This window comes from Petromyzon marinus, chromosome 26 (assembly GCF_048934315.1).
Source record: "Petromyzon marinus isolate PM22_M1 ecotype Great Lakes invasive population chromosome 26, UKy_Petmar_22M1.pri1.0, whole genome shotgun sequence".
NCBI lineage: Eukaryota > Metazoa > Chordata > Hyperoartia > Petromyzontiformes > Petromyzontidae > Petromyzon > Petromyzon marinus.
The window spans coordinates 10,962,867-10,980,286 of record NC_133692.1 but is presented as its reverse complement, the minus strand read 5'-3'; the positions used below and the strand labels follow the sequence as shown (position 1 = coordinate 10,980,286).

At 50.1% G+C, this 17,420-nt stretch overlaps 1 protein-coding gene across 6 annotated transcripts in view; it reads left to right on the top strand.

The window, feature by feature from the left end:
* CARD11 (caspase recruitment domain family member 11) overlaps positions 1 to 17,420 on the top strand; it is an 86,773-nt gene that overhangs the window by 21,448 nt on the left and 47,905 nt on the right. For all 6 annotated transcript variants that reach the window (XM_032961294.2, XM_032961293.2, XM_032961296.2 and 3 more), the window contains 8 exons: positions 2,097 to 2,249; positions 2,989 to 3,114; positions 4,074 to 4,274; positions 6,072 to 6,227; positions 7,026 to 7,095; positions 7,973 to 8,061; positions 8,883 to 9,016; positions 9,818 to 9,969. In XM_032961294.2, the coding sequence (XP_032817185.2) occupies positions 2,097 to 2,249; positions 2,989 to 3,114; positions 4,074 to 4,274; positions 6,072 to 6,227; positions 7,026 to 7,095; positions 7,973 to 8,061; positions 8,883 to 9,016; positions 9,818 to 9,969 (1,081 nt within the window). The remainder of the gene's footprint in view (positions 1 to 2,096; positions 2,250 to 2,988; positions 3,115 to 4,073; positions 4,275 to 6,071; positions 6,228 to 7,025; positions 7,096 to 7,972; positions 8,062 to 8,882; positions 9,017 to 9,817; positions 9,970 to 17,420) is intronic.

Sequence of the window (17,420 nt, the reverse complement as noted above, 5' to 3'; positions counted from 1 at the left end):
AAAGAACCAAAGAAAAGGCTTAATTCTTCCGATAGCATCGAAAGTTACCCCTTTTTCACCCAAAAACGTACTCTATAATATTTAAACAATGGATATTAATGCACAAAGATACTAACAACTGTATAAACATAATAGTAAAATTAACAAGTTTAATCAATGCATTACTTAACATTTACTGTACCCACAACAGCCCGTCGTTAACGGGGGAATGGTCGGTAAGTGAACACATTGGGCTCTATAGAGGCACTACGCTTCACTGTACACTCCACTGTACACTACACTACTATACACTACACTATTGTACACTACACTATACACTACACTATACACTACACTATACACTACACTATATACTACACACTACACTATACACTACACTACTATACACTACACTACTATACACTACACTACTATACACTACATAATACACTACACATTGGGCTCTATGGAGGCCCGTGGTTAAGAGGGGTGCTCGTTCAGAGGGGTTCTACTGTAGACGACAACAAGACGTCTCACATTGGGTTCTATGGAGGCACTACACTACACTACACACTCCACTACTCTACACTCCACTATACACTACACACTCCACTACTCTACACTACACTATGCACTACACATTGGGCTCTATGGAGGCACTACGCTACACTATACACTGCACTATACACTACACTATACACTCCACTACTCTACACTCCACTATACACTACACACTCCACTACACTATACACTACACATTGGGCTCTATGGAGGCCCGTGGTTAAGAGGGGTGCTCGTTCAGAGGGGTTCTACTGTAGACAACAACAAGACGTCCCACATTGGGTTATATGGAGGCACTACACTACACTACACACTCCACTACTCTACACTACACTATACACTACACTACACACTCCACAACTCTACACTACACTATACACTACACAGTGGGCTCTATGGAGGCACTACGCTACACTATACACTGCACTATACACTGCACTACACTATACACTCCACTACTCTACACTCCACTATACACTACACACTCCACTACACTATACACTACACATTGGGCTCTATGGAGGCCCGTGGTTAAGAGGGGTGCTCGTTCAGAGGGGTTCTACTGTAGACAACAACAAGACGTCCCACATTGGGTTATATGGAGGCACTACACTACACACTCCACTACTCTACACTACACTATACACTACACTACACACTCCACAACTCTACACAACACTATACACTACACAGTGGGCTCTATGGAGGCACTACACTGCACTACACACTCCACAACTCTACACTACACTATACACTACACAGTGGGCTCTATGGAGGCACTACACTGCACTACACACTCCACAACTCTACACTACACTATACACTACACAGTGGGCTCTATGGAGGCCCGTGGTTAAGAGGGGTGCTCGTTCAGAGGGGTTCTACTGTAGACGACAACATGACGTCCCACGATGCGCCAACATCTCTGCCGCGCCAGCGGTCTTCCCGCGGTTTCGTTGCCGCCGCGTGCCACTCACCGTGACGTTCGACCTTCCTGTGACTCATGTCGGGAGCGACCATTTCAGTTGCTGCGGAGGCATGTGAAGAGAAACGTCAGACAGGGTGCCCGAACAATACGCGGCACGAGAGGCCGTACGTCGGCAGTGCATACAATTGACACCCCCCCCCCCCCCCCCACGATGTCAGAAGATCTTTCTTTATAGAGCCGACCCTTGCCGGGGTGAAAATTATTGTATTCTGATGAACAAAATAAGAATAGACTTTACCTTTTCTGGCAATAAAACAGGAGGCGTTGAGATGTTCAAACGCCAAATAGAAACCTTTTGCAAAGAAACAAGTCTGCATTAACCGCACACGGTACTTGTGGTGAACATGCAAACGAACATGCTGTGATAATAAATGGGCATTGTCTTTGAAACTGATTGGCGTGCACCGGAGACCACGTTCTTTGTGGCCTAGTCTCAGCAGTGTCAGTCCGGAGAACACCAAAAGGCGATTGGCACAAAGGCAATGCAAGTACCAGAGCATTTATGGCTTGGGTTGAGCAGTTATTGAGCAGTCAATCTCTTGCATCCGGCCCATCTTGGTGGTTCCAGTCCCGTAGCCAGGGTTCACCGGACTCGGATCAGGCCATGCTGGACATCTTGGAGACAGACCGGCGTGAGGCCCTGGAGGAGCGCCACGACCTGGTGAACAAAATCTTCTCCCTGCGCGAGGAGATGCGGCAAGCCGAGGAGCTGCGAGATAAGGTGACGATGATGCGATCATCGCCGTCGCGTGTCGGCGATGTTTTAAATGTTTAATCGCGTAAGAAATCATGCGGTGGGGAATGTAGGCATGATAAGTTTAGAGGTGATTCTCACTTGGTTTGCTTGGCTTGATGTCCTCGTATGCATCTTGTGTTTTGCAGATAGGTGGATGATTGCCCTGGTGTGTTCTCAGTGTTGTGATGATGATCGTGATAGTGATTGGTTTCATGTACTCAAGTGTAAACTGTGCAATGTGATAATAGTGGCTATTATTTTTACCGTAATTGGCATCGTGATGATATTATCAGCACAACTTTTACCGTGACTTTAAATGTGAAGCTATTGCTCATGAAAAGGTATTGTGGTGATAACGGAGCAAGCAAGTGATTATTTAATTTTTCACGTTTTGTTTAACTAGAAAAGCAGGCGCTTCCTGCCATGTCTTTGCAGATGAGGGTGACAGTCGCTGTTTCCACATTTAAGTGGTTTCCGGGTATTTTTTTTCTCTTGCTAAATTTAGATCATGATACCGGCACACATAAACCTTACTGTTCATCGAACGGCATCGCAGGATCGTTTTTACATCCACCGTGAAGCAGATTGGCCTGTAAAATATGCGAGCAGCCTCGGCAAAGGGCGGTGAGCGTGCCGCCGTTTGGGCCGCGTCCGCTTTCCCCCTAAACGTTCGCCTCGACCGCCACCTCCCCCCCCCCCCCCACTCTCCGCTCGCCGTGCTCAGTACCTGGAGGAGAAGCAGGACCTGGAGCTGCGCTGCAACACGCTTCTCAAGGACTGCGAGATGTACAAGCACCGCATCGGCACCGTGCTGCAACAGCTGGAGGAGGTGGAGCGGGAGCGCGATCAGGTGAGGTGCTCCACGGTGGCGATGTGAACTACCTCGCCTGGTATGCAGGAGGTCGTGGGTTCGATCCCGACCCTGAAGATTCCTGTTGTATATTTGGAGTTTGCGCGTCTCTCTCCTGGTGGTGAGATGTTTATTACCTCGCCTGGTATGCAGGAGGTCGTGGGTTCGATCCCGACCCTGAAGATTCCTGTTGTATATTTGGAGTTTGCCCGTCTCTCTCCTCGTGGTGAGATGTTATTTACCTCACCTGGTATGCAGGAGGTCGTGGGTTCGATCCCGACCCTGAAGATTCCTGTTGTATATTTGGAGTTTGCACGTCTCTCTCCTGGTGGTGAGATGTTAATTACCTCGCCTGGTATGCAGGAGGTCGTGGGTTCGATCCCGACCCTGAAGATTCCTGTTGTATATTTGGAGTTTGCGTGTTCTCCCCGAGGTTTCGGGGATTTTTCTTCGGGCCCTCCAGTTTCTCCCTCCACATTTAGAATCAACATCACGCGTTTAGAGTATTTGCCTGCTATACATTTCCACATGACAAGCTACTTCATTGAGCTATCGTTTGTGGCCAGGTCGTTTCTGAAAAAGAAAACAAGAATGGACACTTCCTCTTATGACATGCCGCCAATAGTACAATTCGGATAAAATTTGAGCAAAATTACAAAAACTATTTATAAAAAATGAAACGTTTTTCATGCCACTGTTGCGATACACAAAGTCTCATTTCGTTATATAAAAGTAGCATTTCCCGTAACGTGCACGTGACATTTACTATTCATGTTTTTCACAAACTCGCGGTATATGCAAACGAGTGCCTCTTGAAAGTACATCACTTTTCCCACACACAGTTGCAAAACATTGGATTTTTCTGACCGCCGTAGCAACAGAGTCCTTAGGGGCTTCTTTCCCCTTTGTCCCCTTTGTATCCCGACGTGCCCACAATGCGCCCACTCCCCTCGTCTCAGGCGTTCTCCTTGCGGGACGAGTCTCAGCGGCAGTACTCACAGAGCCTCCTGGACAAGGACAAGTACCGCAAGCAGATCCGCGAGCTGGAGGAGAAGAACTACGAGCTGCAGATCGGGCAAGTGCGGAGCGATGGCGAGGTGCTGCTACTCACGGCGCGGCTGCACAAGGCGACTAACGTCGCCGACTCCACCAGGGACCTCGTGAGTGGCACGTGGCACCGAGGGCGGGGAGGGCAGTGCACAGGGAGGCGCGCCAATGATGTCAACGATCGAAAAGGAAAGCGGCCACACGCGGAAAAGGGAGCTCTTAGAGAAGTTTCAAGTTTCATTTATTAGGTATGGCCCTGTGAGCCATGCGGCTCTTGAGTCGAGTGCAACCGCAACAAACAAAAAATGAACAGAGAAACATCTTAAAGCGACGAAGCGCAACAGACACATCCTGGATAAACCAGCAAATCTTCCAGAAAAAAAAACCCACCGTATTACAACGCTGTGTGCAAAAATCCCAGTGTGATGCAAGTCAAACAATAACAACCATAAGACAATTTAGATTAAAGTTATCAGGCCTACTCCGCACTTCCGCAAGAAACATGGCTTAACCATATGTTTTCGAAATCACCAAAATAAAGCTATAAAGACAATGTAACAGTAATCATAGGAACTGTGATCCAAATTTAACAATACACGATATACATAACATGTACGACCAAACTTGCAGCCATAGCTGGCAGCATGGCACTCCCAGTGTATGATGTGTGAGTGAGTCAGTGGTAGTGCGAGTGAGTGTATGATGTGCGAGTCGGCGTATGATGAGTGAGCCCCTCCAGAGGGTAGCATGCGTACTCGTGCGTGCCTTAGCCCAGATGTCTTTATTTGAGGGGGCCATTGCTGCGTTGTTGTCTTTGGTGGTCTGGAACGCTTTTGTTGTTGTTTTTGCTGCCTTGCCCATGCTTGATAAATAGGTCTTTTGTACAAGTCATTAATTAACTATTCATTTATATTCAGTGACTTGCTTACCATTTTCTCTATTTTGCACTCTTAACGTTTCTTGTATTGTTTGCTGCTGTAACTTGCTGAAACCACCCATACTGGACATCTGTGAAAAAGAGCTTCTTAGCTCATTGGATTCTCTTCTCCTGTTTAAATAAAGAATATGAGCAATATTTTCCACCGCACAGGACCTGGCTGCCGAACTGTGGTGAACGGATAAACACTGCTGGCTGGACGCGGGGCGGGAGGGTATTTAAGAAACCTGGCCATTGTGTTCACTGCTACACCAGGCAATTGAAATCGACAACCTCTGGAGTCCAGTGCGCTCATCATTACACCACAACGACACGCCAGTAGGAAAATATTGGAAAATAAATTCTAGCCCGGTGGTTAACCTTATCCAGCTGGCCAACCAGCAATGAAAATAGCCTTCACAGCACACTGACCCTGACACCGCTCATAACTGTACCTCTAGTGGTTTGCATAAGCCCGTTTAAAAATATGTTTTGTGTTTTGTATTTAGACCTTGACAGCACACAGGAATGTAGATGGGGTGCACATGAACACACGGAAGCACGTGGACACAGCAAAATGCGCGGAAAAGCGCAGCTTAGTGGCAAGATAGGTGGCGATGAGTTACGGGGCGGTCACATGGCGGTCTTCTTCCAGCGTATGTCAAGTAATCTGTGAAATATACAACCAGGTTTCAGTTTGTAAGCCTCGATTGTTGCGTATCCGGTCCGTCACCAAGGCGGTAAACACCGGGAACCGTTTGCTAGTTGGGTCACCCTCGGCTTCCGGCATGTACTCTTTGGTTCTATTCGCTAAAGTCACGTAGGTAACAAAAACGTGGCCGCTTCCGTGACTGACGTCCTGGAGGTTGGCGGCCGCCTGGGGAGGCGCAGCGACAAAGACGACGCAACGTGAGAGCCACCCTCCACCCTTGCGTGTTGCAGCTGAGAAGTCTCCTTACCTGCGCCCTCTCTCCACCCATCTCCCCCTGCCCAGCAAACGCTGCCCGCGCGGCTGAACCCGCACACGATCGAGCAGTTCTGGCAAGCGAGCGATGGCAAGAGCGGCAAGAGCACGGAGGAGTCGACGAGCGAGAGCGATGGCAGCGAGAGCAAAAAAAAGCATCCCCCAGTCCGGCAAAAGATTGTCAAGGTGGGATGAGGCGGCGGTGGCGGTGGCGGTGGTGGGGGCAGAACGCCTGCGTTGGTTAGCGTTATTTTTTTTTATTGTGTGTGTTTATGGTTTAACAAGAGCCCGACACAAAGCATGAACTGTAACAAGGGGGGGGTGGAGCAGGGCACAGCAACTTAGTGGGCAAAAGACCAAACTCGGTGCTCCTGGGGTTTTAGGGGAGGGGAGAAAAGTGTGCTCACGGCCCAACCCCCAGGTAGGTTCTTGTTTGGAAGGAGGTGGGGAGAGAGATAAAGTAAGGGGGTAGTAGGGGCGGAGTGGGGTGGGAGGAGGTGGTGGTGGTGGTGGTGGTACTGGTTGCGTTCTTAACGTTGGCTTTGTTGCCGAGTAGCTCTGTTAAGATTGGTATTTGCCATGTCGATTCGCAGTGCGCTAATCGGTCCCGTATTTCGGGAGTCGGCCCTCTACTCGGAAAGGCATTGTAAATGGGGAAAACTCGCAACAGTTAAACTTCCCATCAGCTGTTAAGTAAACGGATGCGGGCTCTGGGACGAGGCGATTCTCAACTGAATGGTGGCAATTGTGGGAAATTTCCCACGCTCGATAACAGTTGGAATTCACTATCATTCTGCACGCTCAATACACTTGTCATCTTGAGGCTCCCGTAAGTCGTGATTTATAATACTGTCGACTTTGTTCTGGTTTAATGACAACGACAGTTCCAAAGTTGTGACGTCAGTGGGGAGCCATTTATTTATTGTGGCTGTTTGTTTTTGCGGTGCACAGTCTCTAACAATGCCATTCTTTTGTGTCTGACAGAAGCAGCGAGTCAAGGTTATAAAGCAACGAACTCTGCCCTCGCAGCTAAACTTCGGCAAGCCGGAGTGTGGTGAGTGTACTTTCAATGTCTAATCAAAGCACTTATTTAATGAGCTGATGTCTGGTGAAGTTGTGCAGATTTAAATGTAAAATAAGCAGCCAAGGTATTTTATGGAATATTCTACGTAAGTGTTTCTTTGTAAGTAATTAAATTAACTATAGTAACCTGTGAATTAAATACACTCATTGTACACTTGGTAAAGAAAGGCATTCTGGGAAATGAATTCAAGAGTATGATGGCGTGGCTTTATCTTCTCACTGCCGTGTTCAGAGCCATGCAGATTAACTTACTCAGCATTTTTTACATCATTGACAACCTGTGCACTGGTAGTCAAAATCTTGGACAGGAAATTTCACTCTGTCAGTCAGATCAAATAAAGCAGTGTGAAACATTTAGTCAATACATATTAATGCAACTGTTCCCCTCTCTAATATTATCAGTCAGCCAATCTATGAACAATGTAAATATTTTCTCAAAAATTTGATGTCCAATTGCCCTTTTCAACTTTCCTCAGTTAACAGCTGTCTCTAGTAACATCACTAACTTATCTTAGTCTCTGTCTTCATTCAGACTGGTGGAAAAAAATGTTCTCGTCATAGTCGGTCATGCCTTCATTTGTGACAGTGTAGTCAGAGTCATTGTGCCTGATGATGTTTATTCACTTATATAGCCTTTGTTGACCAAAAAAAAACCGTTGCATGTCTTCATCACTCGTTCCTTTGACAAAATGAACACAACCCTGGTGCGCCAACCGCGTCTGTCGCGGTGCGTGTCATGCCATGCCACGCTCGGCTGTGCTTCACCTCCTATTAGCGCGGTTGGCTATGTACGGAGCGGAAGAAGTTCAACATTCACCGACATGCTGCGCTGTGCCACACACGCACAGAGGCCACTGGAACGCCGGGAGAGGAGAACGGAGATTCGGCCAACAGTGGCGACGATGACTGCGACGACACACAAGACGCGCACAACATGGTGAGCGCACCTCATCTCCGCCGCATGTGCTGACGGGGCGGATCGTGCTCTGACGACGGACGGACGGACCTGCGGATTGGACGGACGGATAGACGGGCGAACAGACAGTAGGATGCGACGTATGGATAGCGATTTAGCCAGGCGGTGGCGGTCGAAGGCTATGCACATGGCCTGTAATCCAGCACTGTGGAGGCAGCGAGGGTTGGTGGATTGCACAAATGATGCGACACTTCCCTTCCCGTGGGCGTCAAGGTGCCATGGCTCTGGCTCGCTCGGAGAAGGTAGTAAAGCTAAAATGTGGACTCCACCTATTCCGACGGTACGGGATCATGTTCTTTTTCTTTCTTCTGGGTACTCTGGTTTGCTCTCGCATGTAAACACTCATTTATTCGCCGATGCCATCTTAATACAATGCAGGACAGTTGGCAATTGTTGGCACCATCTCACCGAGTGGCTGCATTCCTGCTTGCTTGCGGTCCCTCGCACCGAGTCATCCTGTCTCTCTCTCTCTCTCCCCGAGGGTGAGTGAATAGTAATAGAATGGCAAGCGTCATTCAAGTGACAATTAGTGTAGCAATTACATAAACGATGACTGTGAAGATAATAACAAAGAAGACAACAGCGGTGTTGATGACGCCATCGGTCGTGAAGGGCTAGGTGCTAAATTAGAAAACAACGCCACCCGTGATGACGGCGGAGACGGTGGTGGTGGCGAAGATGCCAGGTAACCTCCCGTCTAAATACTCGGACGCGTGGTGTACGTGCTAAGTGAAGGCATGCTGGGAAATCAGTTCGAGGGTGCTTCTTTGTTTCCGCCTTAGTATTTCTCACGAATGGCCAACGACGAGCAACGGGACCGCTTCAACAGCGTCATGTCGACCGAAGTGGAGCCGCCGGGCCAGGAGTCCATCAAGAGTCGCGTGCAGGAGTACAAGAAGAGGCCCATGCCTAGGAGGTGGCAGTCAAGCTCACGCACACACACACGCACTCGCGCTCGCTCACGCTCGCTCACACCCGCTCACACACTCATACTCGCTCTCGCGCTCACGCTCACACACTCACACTCACTCTCATGCTCACACTCGCACTCACACTCGCTCACACTCGCTCACACTCGCTCTCACGCTCACACTCACGCTCACACAATCGTTCACACCCGTTCTCATGCTCTCGCTCGCGCTCACACTCACTCACGCTTGCGCTCACACAATCGCTCACACAATCGCTCACACAATCGCTCACATCCGCTCTCATGCTCACACTCGCCCTAACACTCGCTCGCACTCGCTCACGCTCGCACAATCGCTGGCTTCGTAATGCAGCACGTGAACTGCTCCCCACATGCCCACACTCTGACATGCTCTCACATGCACGCACACTCACATGTGCTCTCACACGCACACACACACACGGTCAAACTCCTATTGTCTCACCACCATTCTTCCTTTGCCGCTGGCTTATGATGTGTTATTGACTAGAGCACGCCATCTAAACTATGGGGCCCTACTGATGAGACAAAACTGGTCCAGAGTTTGCTCGCATGAACAAATGCGACTGGGCAATATTGGTCTGGAAAGCCATTATACTGATGGAAAAAATATATTCGGATGTGGAATCGCAGAAATTCAGTTTTGCTTATAGCTGCACAATTATCGACAACAACACAAAAAACGCGTGGGTAAACTGTCGTGTGTCCACCGGTGACATTGTAAACCGAGCCTTGCCTCCCAATCCTCTTGCTGCCGTCCCACCTTAGGAGCTCCACCGTGTCCGAGAACAATGTGAGGGAGGAGGACGAGGACTCGCTTTGTCTCGGCGGAGTCGACACCGCAGCAGGGGACGCGTGCAGCTATCCCCACACCCCCCTGATCCCCCTGAGCCCACTGTGCCGGACCTACGTTGCTAACGGTAACCGGTCCCAGCCCAGAGCAGTGTGCACCGTCGGAGGACCCGTCGTTACCCCCCCTCTCTCTCTCTCTCTTTTCCTCCACCTCCCTGTGGCCAATTCAGTTTTCAGTCATTCTGCCTCCTTGCACCCCTCTCCTTGGAGTCAACTTCCCCTGCACATTGAGCAGCACTGCACCATAGACTCAGCACTGCACCATAGACTCAGCACTACCCCATAGACTCAGCACTGCACCATAGACTCAGCACTGCCCCATAGACTCAGCACTGCACCATAGACTCAGCACTGCCCCATAGACTCAGCACTGCACCATAGACTCAACACTGCACCATAGACTCAGCACTGCACCATAGACTCAGCACTGCACCATAGACTCAGCACTACCACATAGACTCAACACTACCCATAGACTCAGCACTGCACCATAGACTCAGCACTGCACCATAGACTCAGCACTGCACCATAGACTCAGCACTGCACCATATACTCAGCACTGCACCATAGACTCAACACTGCACCATAGACTCAGCACTGCACCATAGACTCAGCACTGCACCATAGACTCAACACTGCACCATAGACTCGGCACTGCACCATAGACTCAACACTGCACCATAGACTCAGCACTACCCCATAGACTCAACACTGCACCATAGACTCAGCACTGCCCATAGACTCAGCACTGCACCATAAACTCAGCACTGTACCATAGACTCAGCACTGCACCATAGACTCAGCACTGCACCATAGACTCAACACTGCACCATAGACTCAGCACTGCACCATAGACTCAGCACTGCACCATAGACTCACACTGCACCATAGCCTCAGCACTGCACCATAGATTCAGCACTGCACCATAGACTCTCACTGCACCATAGCCTCAACACTGCACCATAGACTCAGCACTGCACCATAGACTCAGCACTGCACCATAGACTCAGCACTGCACCATAGACTCAGCACTGCACCATAGACTCAACACTGCACCATAGACTCGGCACTGCACCATAGACTCAACACTGCACCATAGACTCAGCACTACCCCATAGACTCAACACTGCACCATAGACTCAGCACTGCCCATAGACTCAGCACTGCACCATAAACTCAGCACTGCACCATAGACTCAGCACTGCACCATAGACTCAGCACTGCACCATAGACTCAGCACTGCACCATAGACTCAGCACTGCACCATAGACTCAGCACTGCACCATAAACTCAGCACTGTACCATAGACTCAGCACTGCACCATAGACTCAGCACTGCACCATAGACTCAACACTGCACCATAGACTCAGCACTGCACCATAGACTCAGCACTGCACCATAGACTCACACTGCACCATAGCCTCAGCACTGCACCATAGATTCAGCACTGCACCATAGACTCTCACTGCACCATAGCCTCAACACTGCACCATAGACTCAGCACTGCACCATAGACTCAGCACTGCACCATAGACTCAGCACTGCACGATAGACTCAGCACTGCACCATAGACTCAACACTGCACCATAGACTCGGCACTGCACCATAGACTCAACACTGCACCATAGACTCAGCACTACCCCATAGACTCAACACTGCACCATAGACTCAGCACTGCCCATAGACTCAGCACTGCACCATAAACTCAGCACTGCACCATAGACTCAGCACTGCACCATAGACTCAGCACTGCACCATAGACTCAGCACTGCACCATAGACTCAGCACTACCACATAGACTCAACACTACCCATAGACTCAGCACTGCACCATAGACTCAGCACTGCACCATAGACTCAGCACTGCACCATAGACTCAGCACTGCACCATAGACTCAGCACTGCACCATAGACTCACACTGCACCATAGCCTCAGCACTGCACCATAGATTCAGCACTGCACCATAGACTCTCACTGCACCATAGCCTCAACACTGCACCATAGACTCAGCACTGCACCATAGACTCAGCACTACCCCATAGACTCAACACTGCACCATAGACTCAGCACTGCCCATAGACTCAGCACTGCACCATAAACTCAGCACTGTACCATAGACTCAGCACTGCACCATAGACTCAGCACTGCACCATAGACTCAACACTGCACCATAGACTCAGCACTGCACCATAGACTCAGCACTGCACCATAGACTCTCACTGCACCATAGCCTCAACACTGCACCATAGACTCAGCACTGCACCATAGACTCAGCACTGCACCATAGACTCAGCACTGCACCATAGACTCAGCACTGCACCATAGACTCAACACTGCACCATAGACTCGGCACTGCACCATAGACTCAGCACTGCACCATAGACTCAACACTGCACCATAGACTCGGCACTGCACCATAGACTCAACACTGCACCATAGACTCAGCACTACCCCATAGACTCAACACTGCACCATAGACTCAGCACTGCCCATAGACTCAGCACTGCACCATAAACTCAGCACTGCACCATAGACTCAGCACTGCACCATAGACTCAGCACTGCACCATAGACTCAGCACTGCACCATAGACTCAGCACTGCACCATAGACTCAACACTGCACCATAGACTCAACACTGCACCATAGCCTCAACACTGCACCATAGACTCAACACTGCACCATAGACTCAGCACTGCACCATAGACTCAGCACTGCACCATAGACTCACACTGCACCATAGCCTCAGCACTGCACCATAGATTCAGCACTGCACCATAGACTCTCACTGCACCATAGCCTCAACACTGCACCATAGACTCAGCACTGCACCATAGACTCAGCACTGCACCATAGACTCAGCACTGCACCATAGACTCAGCACTGCACCATAGACTCAACACCGCACCATAAACTCAGCACCGCACCATAGACTCAGCACTTCACCATAGACTCAGCACTGCACCATAGACTCACACTGCACCATAGCCTCAGCACTGCACCATAGATTCAGCACTGCACCATAGACTCTCACTGCACCATAGCCTCAACACTGCACCATAGACTCAGCACTGCACCATAGACTCAGCACTGCACCATAGACTCAGCACTGCACCATAGACTCAGCACTGCACCATAGACTCAACACTGCACCATAGACTCGGCACTGCACCATAGACTCAACACTGCACCATAGACTCAGCACTACCCCATAGACTCAACACTGCACCATAGACTCAGCACTGCCCATAGACTCAGCACTGCACCATAAACTCAGCACTGCACCATAGACTCAGCACTGCACCATAGACTCAGCACTGCACCATAGACTCAGCACTGCACCATAGACTCAGCACTGCACCATAGACTCAGCACTGCACCATAAACTCAGCACTGTACCATAGACTCAGCACTGCACCATAGACTCAGCACTGCACCATAGACTCAACACTGCACCATAGACTCAGCACTGCACCATAGACTCAGCACTGCACCATAGACTCACACTGCACCATAGCCTCAGCACTGCACCATAGATTCAGCACTGCACCATAGACTCTCACTGCACCATAGCCTCAACACTGCACCATAGACTCAGCACTGCACCATAGACTCAGCACTGCACCATAGACTCAGCACTGCACGATAGACTCAGCACTGCACCATAGACTCAACACTGCACCATAGACTCGGCACTGCACCATAGACTCAACACTGCACCATAGACTCAGCACTACCCCATAGACTCAACACTGCACCATAGACTCAGCACTGCCCATAGACTCAGCACTGCACCATAAACTCAGCACTGCACCATAGACTCAGCACTGCACCATAGACTCAGCACTGCACCATAGACTCAGCACTGCACCATAGACTCAGCACTGCACCATAGACTCAGCACTGCACCATAGACTCAACACTGCACCATAGACTCAACACTGCACCATAGACTCAACACTGCACCATAGACTCAGCACTGCACCATAGACTCAGCACTGCACCATAGACTCACACTGCACCATAGCCTCAGCACTGCACCATAGATTCAGCACTGAACCATAGACTCTCACTGCACCATAGCCTCAACACTGCACCATAGACTCAGCACTGCAGCATAGACTCAGCACTGCACCATAGACTCAGCACTGCACCATAGACTCAGCACTGCACCATAGACTCAACACCGCACCATAAACTCAGCACCGCACCATAGACTCAGCACTTCACCATAGACTCAGCACTGCACCATAGACTCAACCCTGCACCATAGACTCAACACTGCACCATAGCCTCAACACTGCACCATAGACTCAACACTGCACCATAGCCTCAACACTGCACCATAGACTCAGCACTGCACCATAGACTCAGCACTGCACCATAGACTCAACACCGCACCATAAACTCAGCACCGCACCATAGATTCAGCACTTCACCATAGACTCAGCACTGCACCATAGACTCAACACTGCACCATAGCCTCAACACTGTACCATAGCCTCAACACTGCACCATAGACTCAGCACTGCACCATAGACTCAGCACTGCACCATTGACTCAGCACTGCACCATAGACTCAACACTGCCCATAGACTCAGCACTGCACCATAGACTCAGCACTGCACCATAGACTCAACACTGCACCATAGACTCAGCACTGCACCATAGACTCAACACTGCACCATAGACTCAGCACTACCCCATAGACTCAACACTGCACCATAGACTCAGCACTGCCCATAGACTCAGCACTGCACCATAAACTCAGCACTGCACCATAGACTCAGCACTGCACCATAGACTCAGCACTGCACCATAGACTCAGCACTGCACCATAGACTCAGCACTGCACCATAGACTCGGCACTGCACCATAGACTCGGCACTGCACCATAGACTCAACACTGCACCATAGACTCAGCACTGCACCATAGACTCAGCACTGCACCATAGACTCACACTGCACCATAGCCTCAGCACTGCACCATAGATTCAGCACTGCACCATAGACTCTCACTGCACCATAGCCTCAACACTGCACCATAGACTCAGCACTGCACCATAGACTCAGCACTGCACCATAGACTCAGCACTGCACCATAAACTCAGCACTGCACCATAGACTCAGCACCGCACCATAGACTCAGCACCGCACCATAAACTCAGCACCGCACCATAGACTCAGCACTGCACCATAGACTCAGCACTGCACCATAGACTCAGCACTGCACCATAGACTCAGCACTGCACCATAGACTCAACACCGCACCATAAACTCAGCACCGCACCATAGACTCAGCACTTCACCATAGACTCAGCACTGCACCATAGACTCAACACTGCACCATAGACTCAACACTGCACCATAGCCTCAACACTGCACCATAGACTCAACACTGCACCATAGCCTCAACACTGCACCATAGACTCAGCACTGCACCATAGACTCAGCACTGCACCATAGACTCAACACCGCACCATAAACTCAGCACCGCACCATAGACTCAGCACTTCACCATAGACTCAGCACTGCACCATAGACTCAACACTGCACCATAGCCTCAACACTGCACCATAGCCTCAACACTGCACCATAGACTCAGCACTGCACCATAGACTCAGCATTGCACCATTGACTCAGCACTGCACCATAGACTCAACACTGCCCATAGACTCAGCACTGCACCATAGACTCAGCACTGCACCATAGACTCAACACTGCACCATAGACTCAGCACTGCACCATAGACTCAACACTGCACCATAGACTCAGCACTACCCCATAGACTCAACACTGCACCATAGACTCAGCACTGCCCATAGACTCAGCACTGCACCATAAACTCAGCACTGCACCATAGACTCAGCACTGCACCATAGACTCAGCACTGCACCATAGACTCAGCACTGCACCATAGACTCAGCACTGCACCATAGACTCGGCACTGCACCATAGACTCGGCACTGCACCATAGACTCGGCACTGCACCATTGACTCAACACTGCACCATAGACTCAGCACTGCACCATAGACTCAGCACTGCACCATAGACTCACACTGCACCATAGCCTCAGCACTGCACCATAGATTCAGCACTGCACCATAGACTCTCACTGCACCATAGCCTCAACACTGCACCATAGACTCAGCACTGCACCATAGACTCAGCACTGCACCATAGACTCAGCACTGCACCATAGACTCAGCACTGCACCATAGACTCAGCACCGCACCATAAACTCAGCACCGTACCATAGACTCAGCACTGCACCATAGACTCAGCACTGCACCATAGACTCAACACTGCACCATAGCCTCAACACTGCACCATAGACTCAACACTGCACCATAGCCTCAACACTGCACCATAGACTCAGCACTGCACCATAGACTCAACACTGCACCATAGACTCAACACTGCACCATAGCCTCAACACTGCAACATAGCCTCAACACTGCACCATAGACTCGGCACTGCACCATAGACTCGGCACTGCACCATAGACTCAACACTGCACCATAGAGTCAGCACTGCACCATAGACTCAGCACTGCACCATAGACTCACACTGCACCATAGCCTCAGCACTGCACCATAGATTCAGCACTGCACCATAGACTCTCACTGCACCATAGACTCAGCACTGCACCATAGACTCAGCACTGCACCATAGACTCAGCACTGCACCATAGACTCAACACCGCACCATAAACTCAGCACCGCACCATAGACTCAGCACATCACCATAGACTCAGCACTGCACCATAGACTCAACACTGCACCATAGACTCAACACTGCACCATAGCCTCAACACTGCACCATAGACTCAACACTGCACCATAGCCTCAACACTGCACCATAGACTAAGCACTGCACCATAGACTCAGCACTGCACCATAAACTCAACACCGCACCATAAACTCAGCACCGCACCATAGACTCAGCACTTCACCATAGACTCAGCACTGCACCATAGACTCAACACTGTACCATAGCCTCAACACTGCACCATAGCCTCAACACTGCACCATAGACTCAGCACTGCACCATAGACTCAGCACTGCACCATTGACTCAGCACTGCACCATAGACTCAACACTGCCCATAGACTCAGCACTGCACCATAGACTCAGCACTGCACCATAGACTCAACACTGCACCATAGACTCGGCACTACCCCATAGACTCAACACTGCACCATAGACTCAGCACTGCCCATAGACTCAGCACTGCACCATAAACTCAGCACTGCACCATAGACTCAGCACTGCACCATAGACTCAGCACTGCACCATAGACTCAGCACTGCACCATAGACTCAGCACTGCACCATAGACTCGGCACTGCACCATAGACTCGGCACTGCACCATAGACTCAACACTGCACCATAGACTCAGCACTGCACCATAGACTCAGCACTGCACCATAGACTCACACTGCACCATAGACTCAACACTGCACCATAGACTCGGCACTGCACCATAGACTCAGCACTGCACCATAGACTCAACACTGC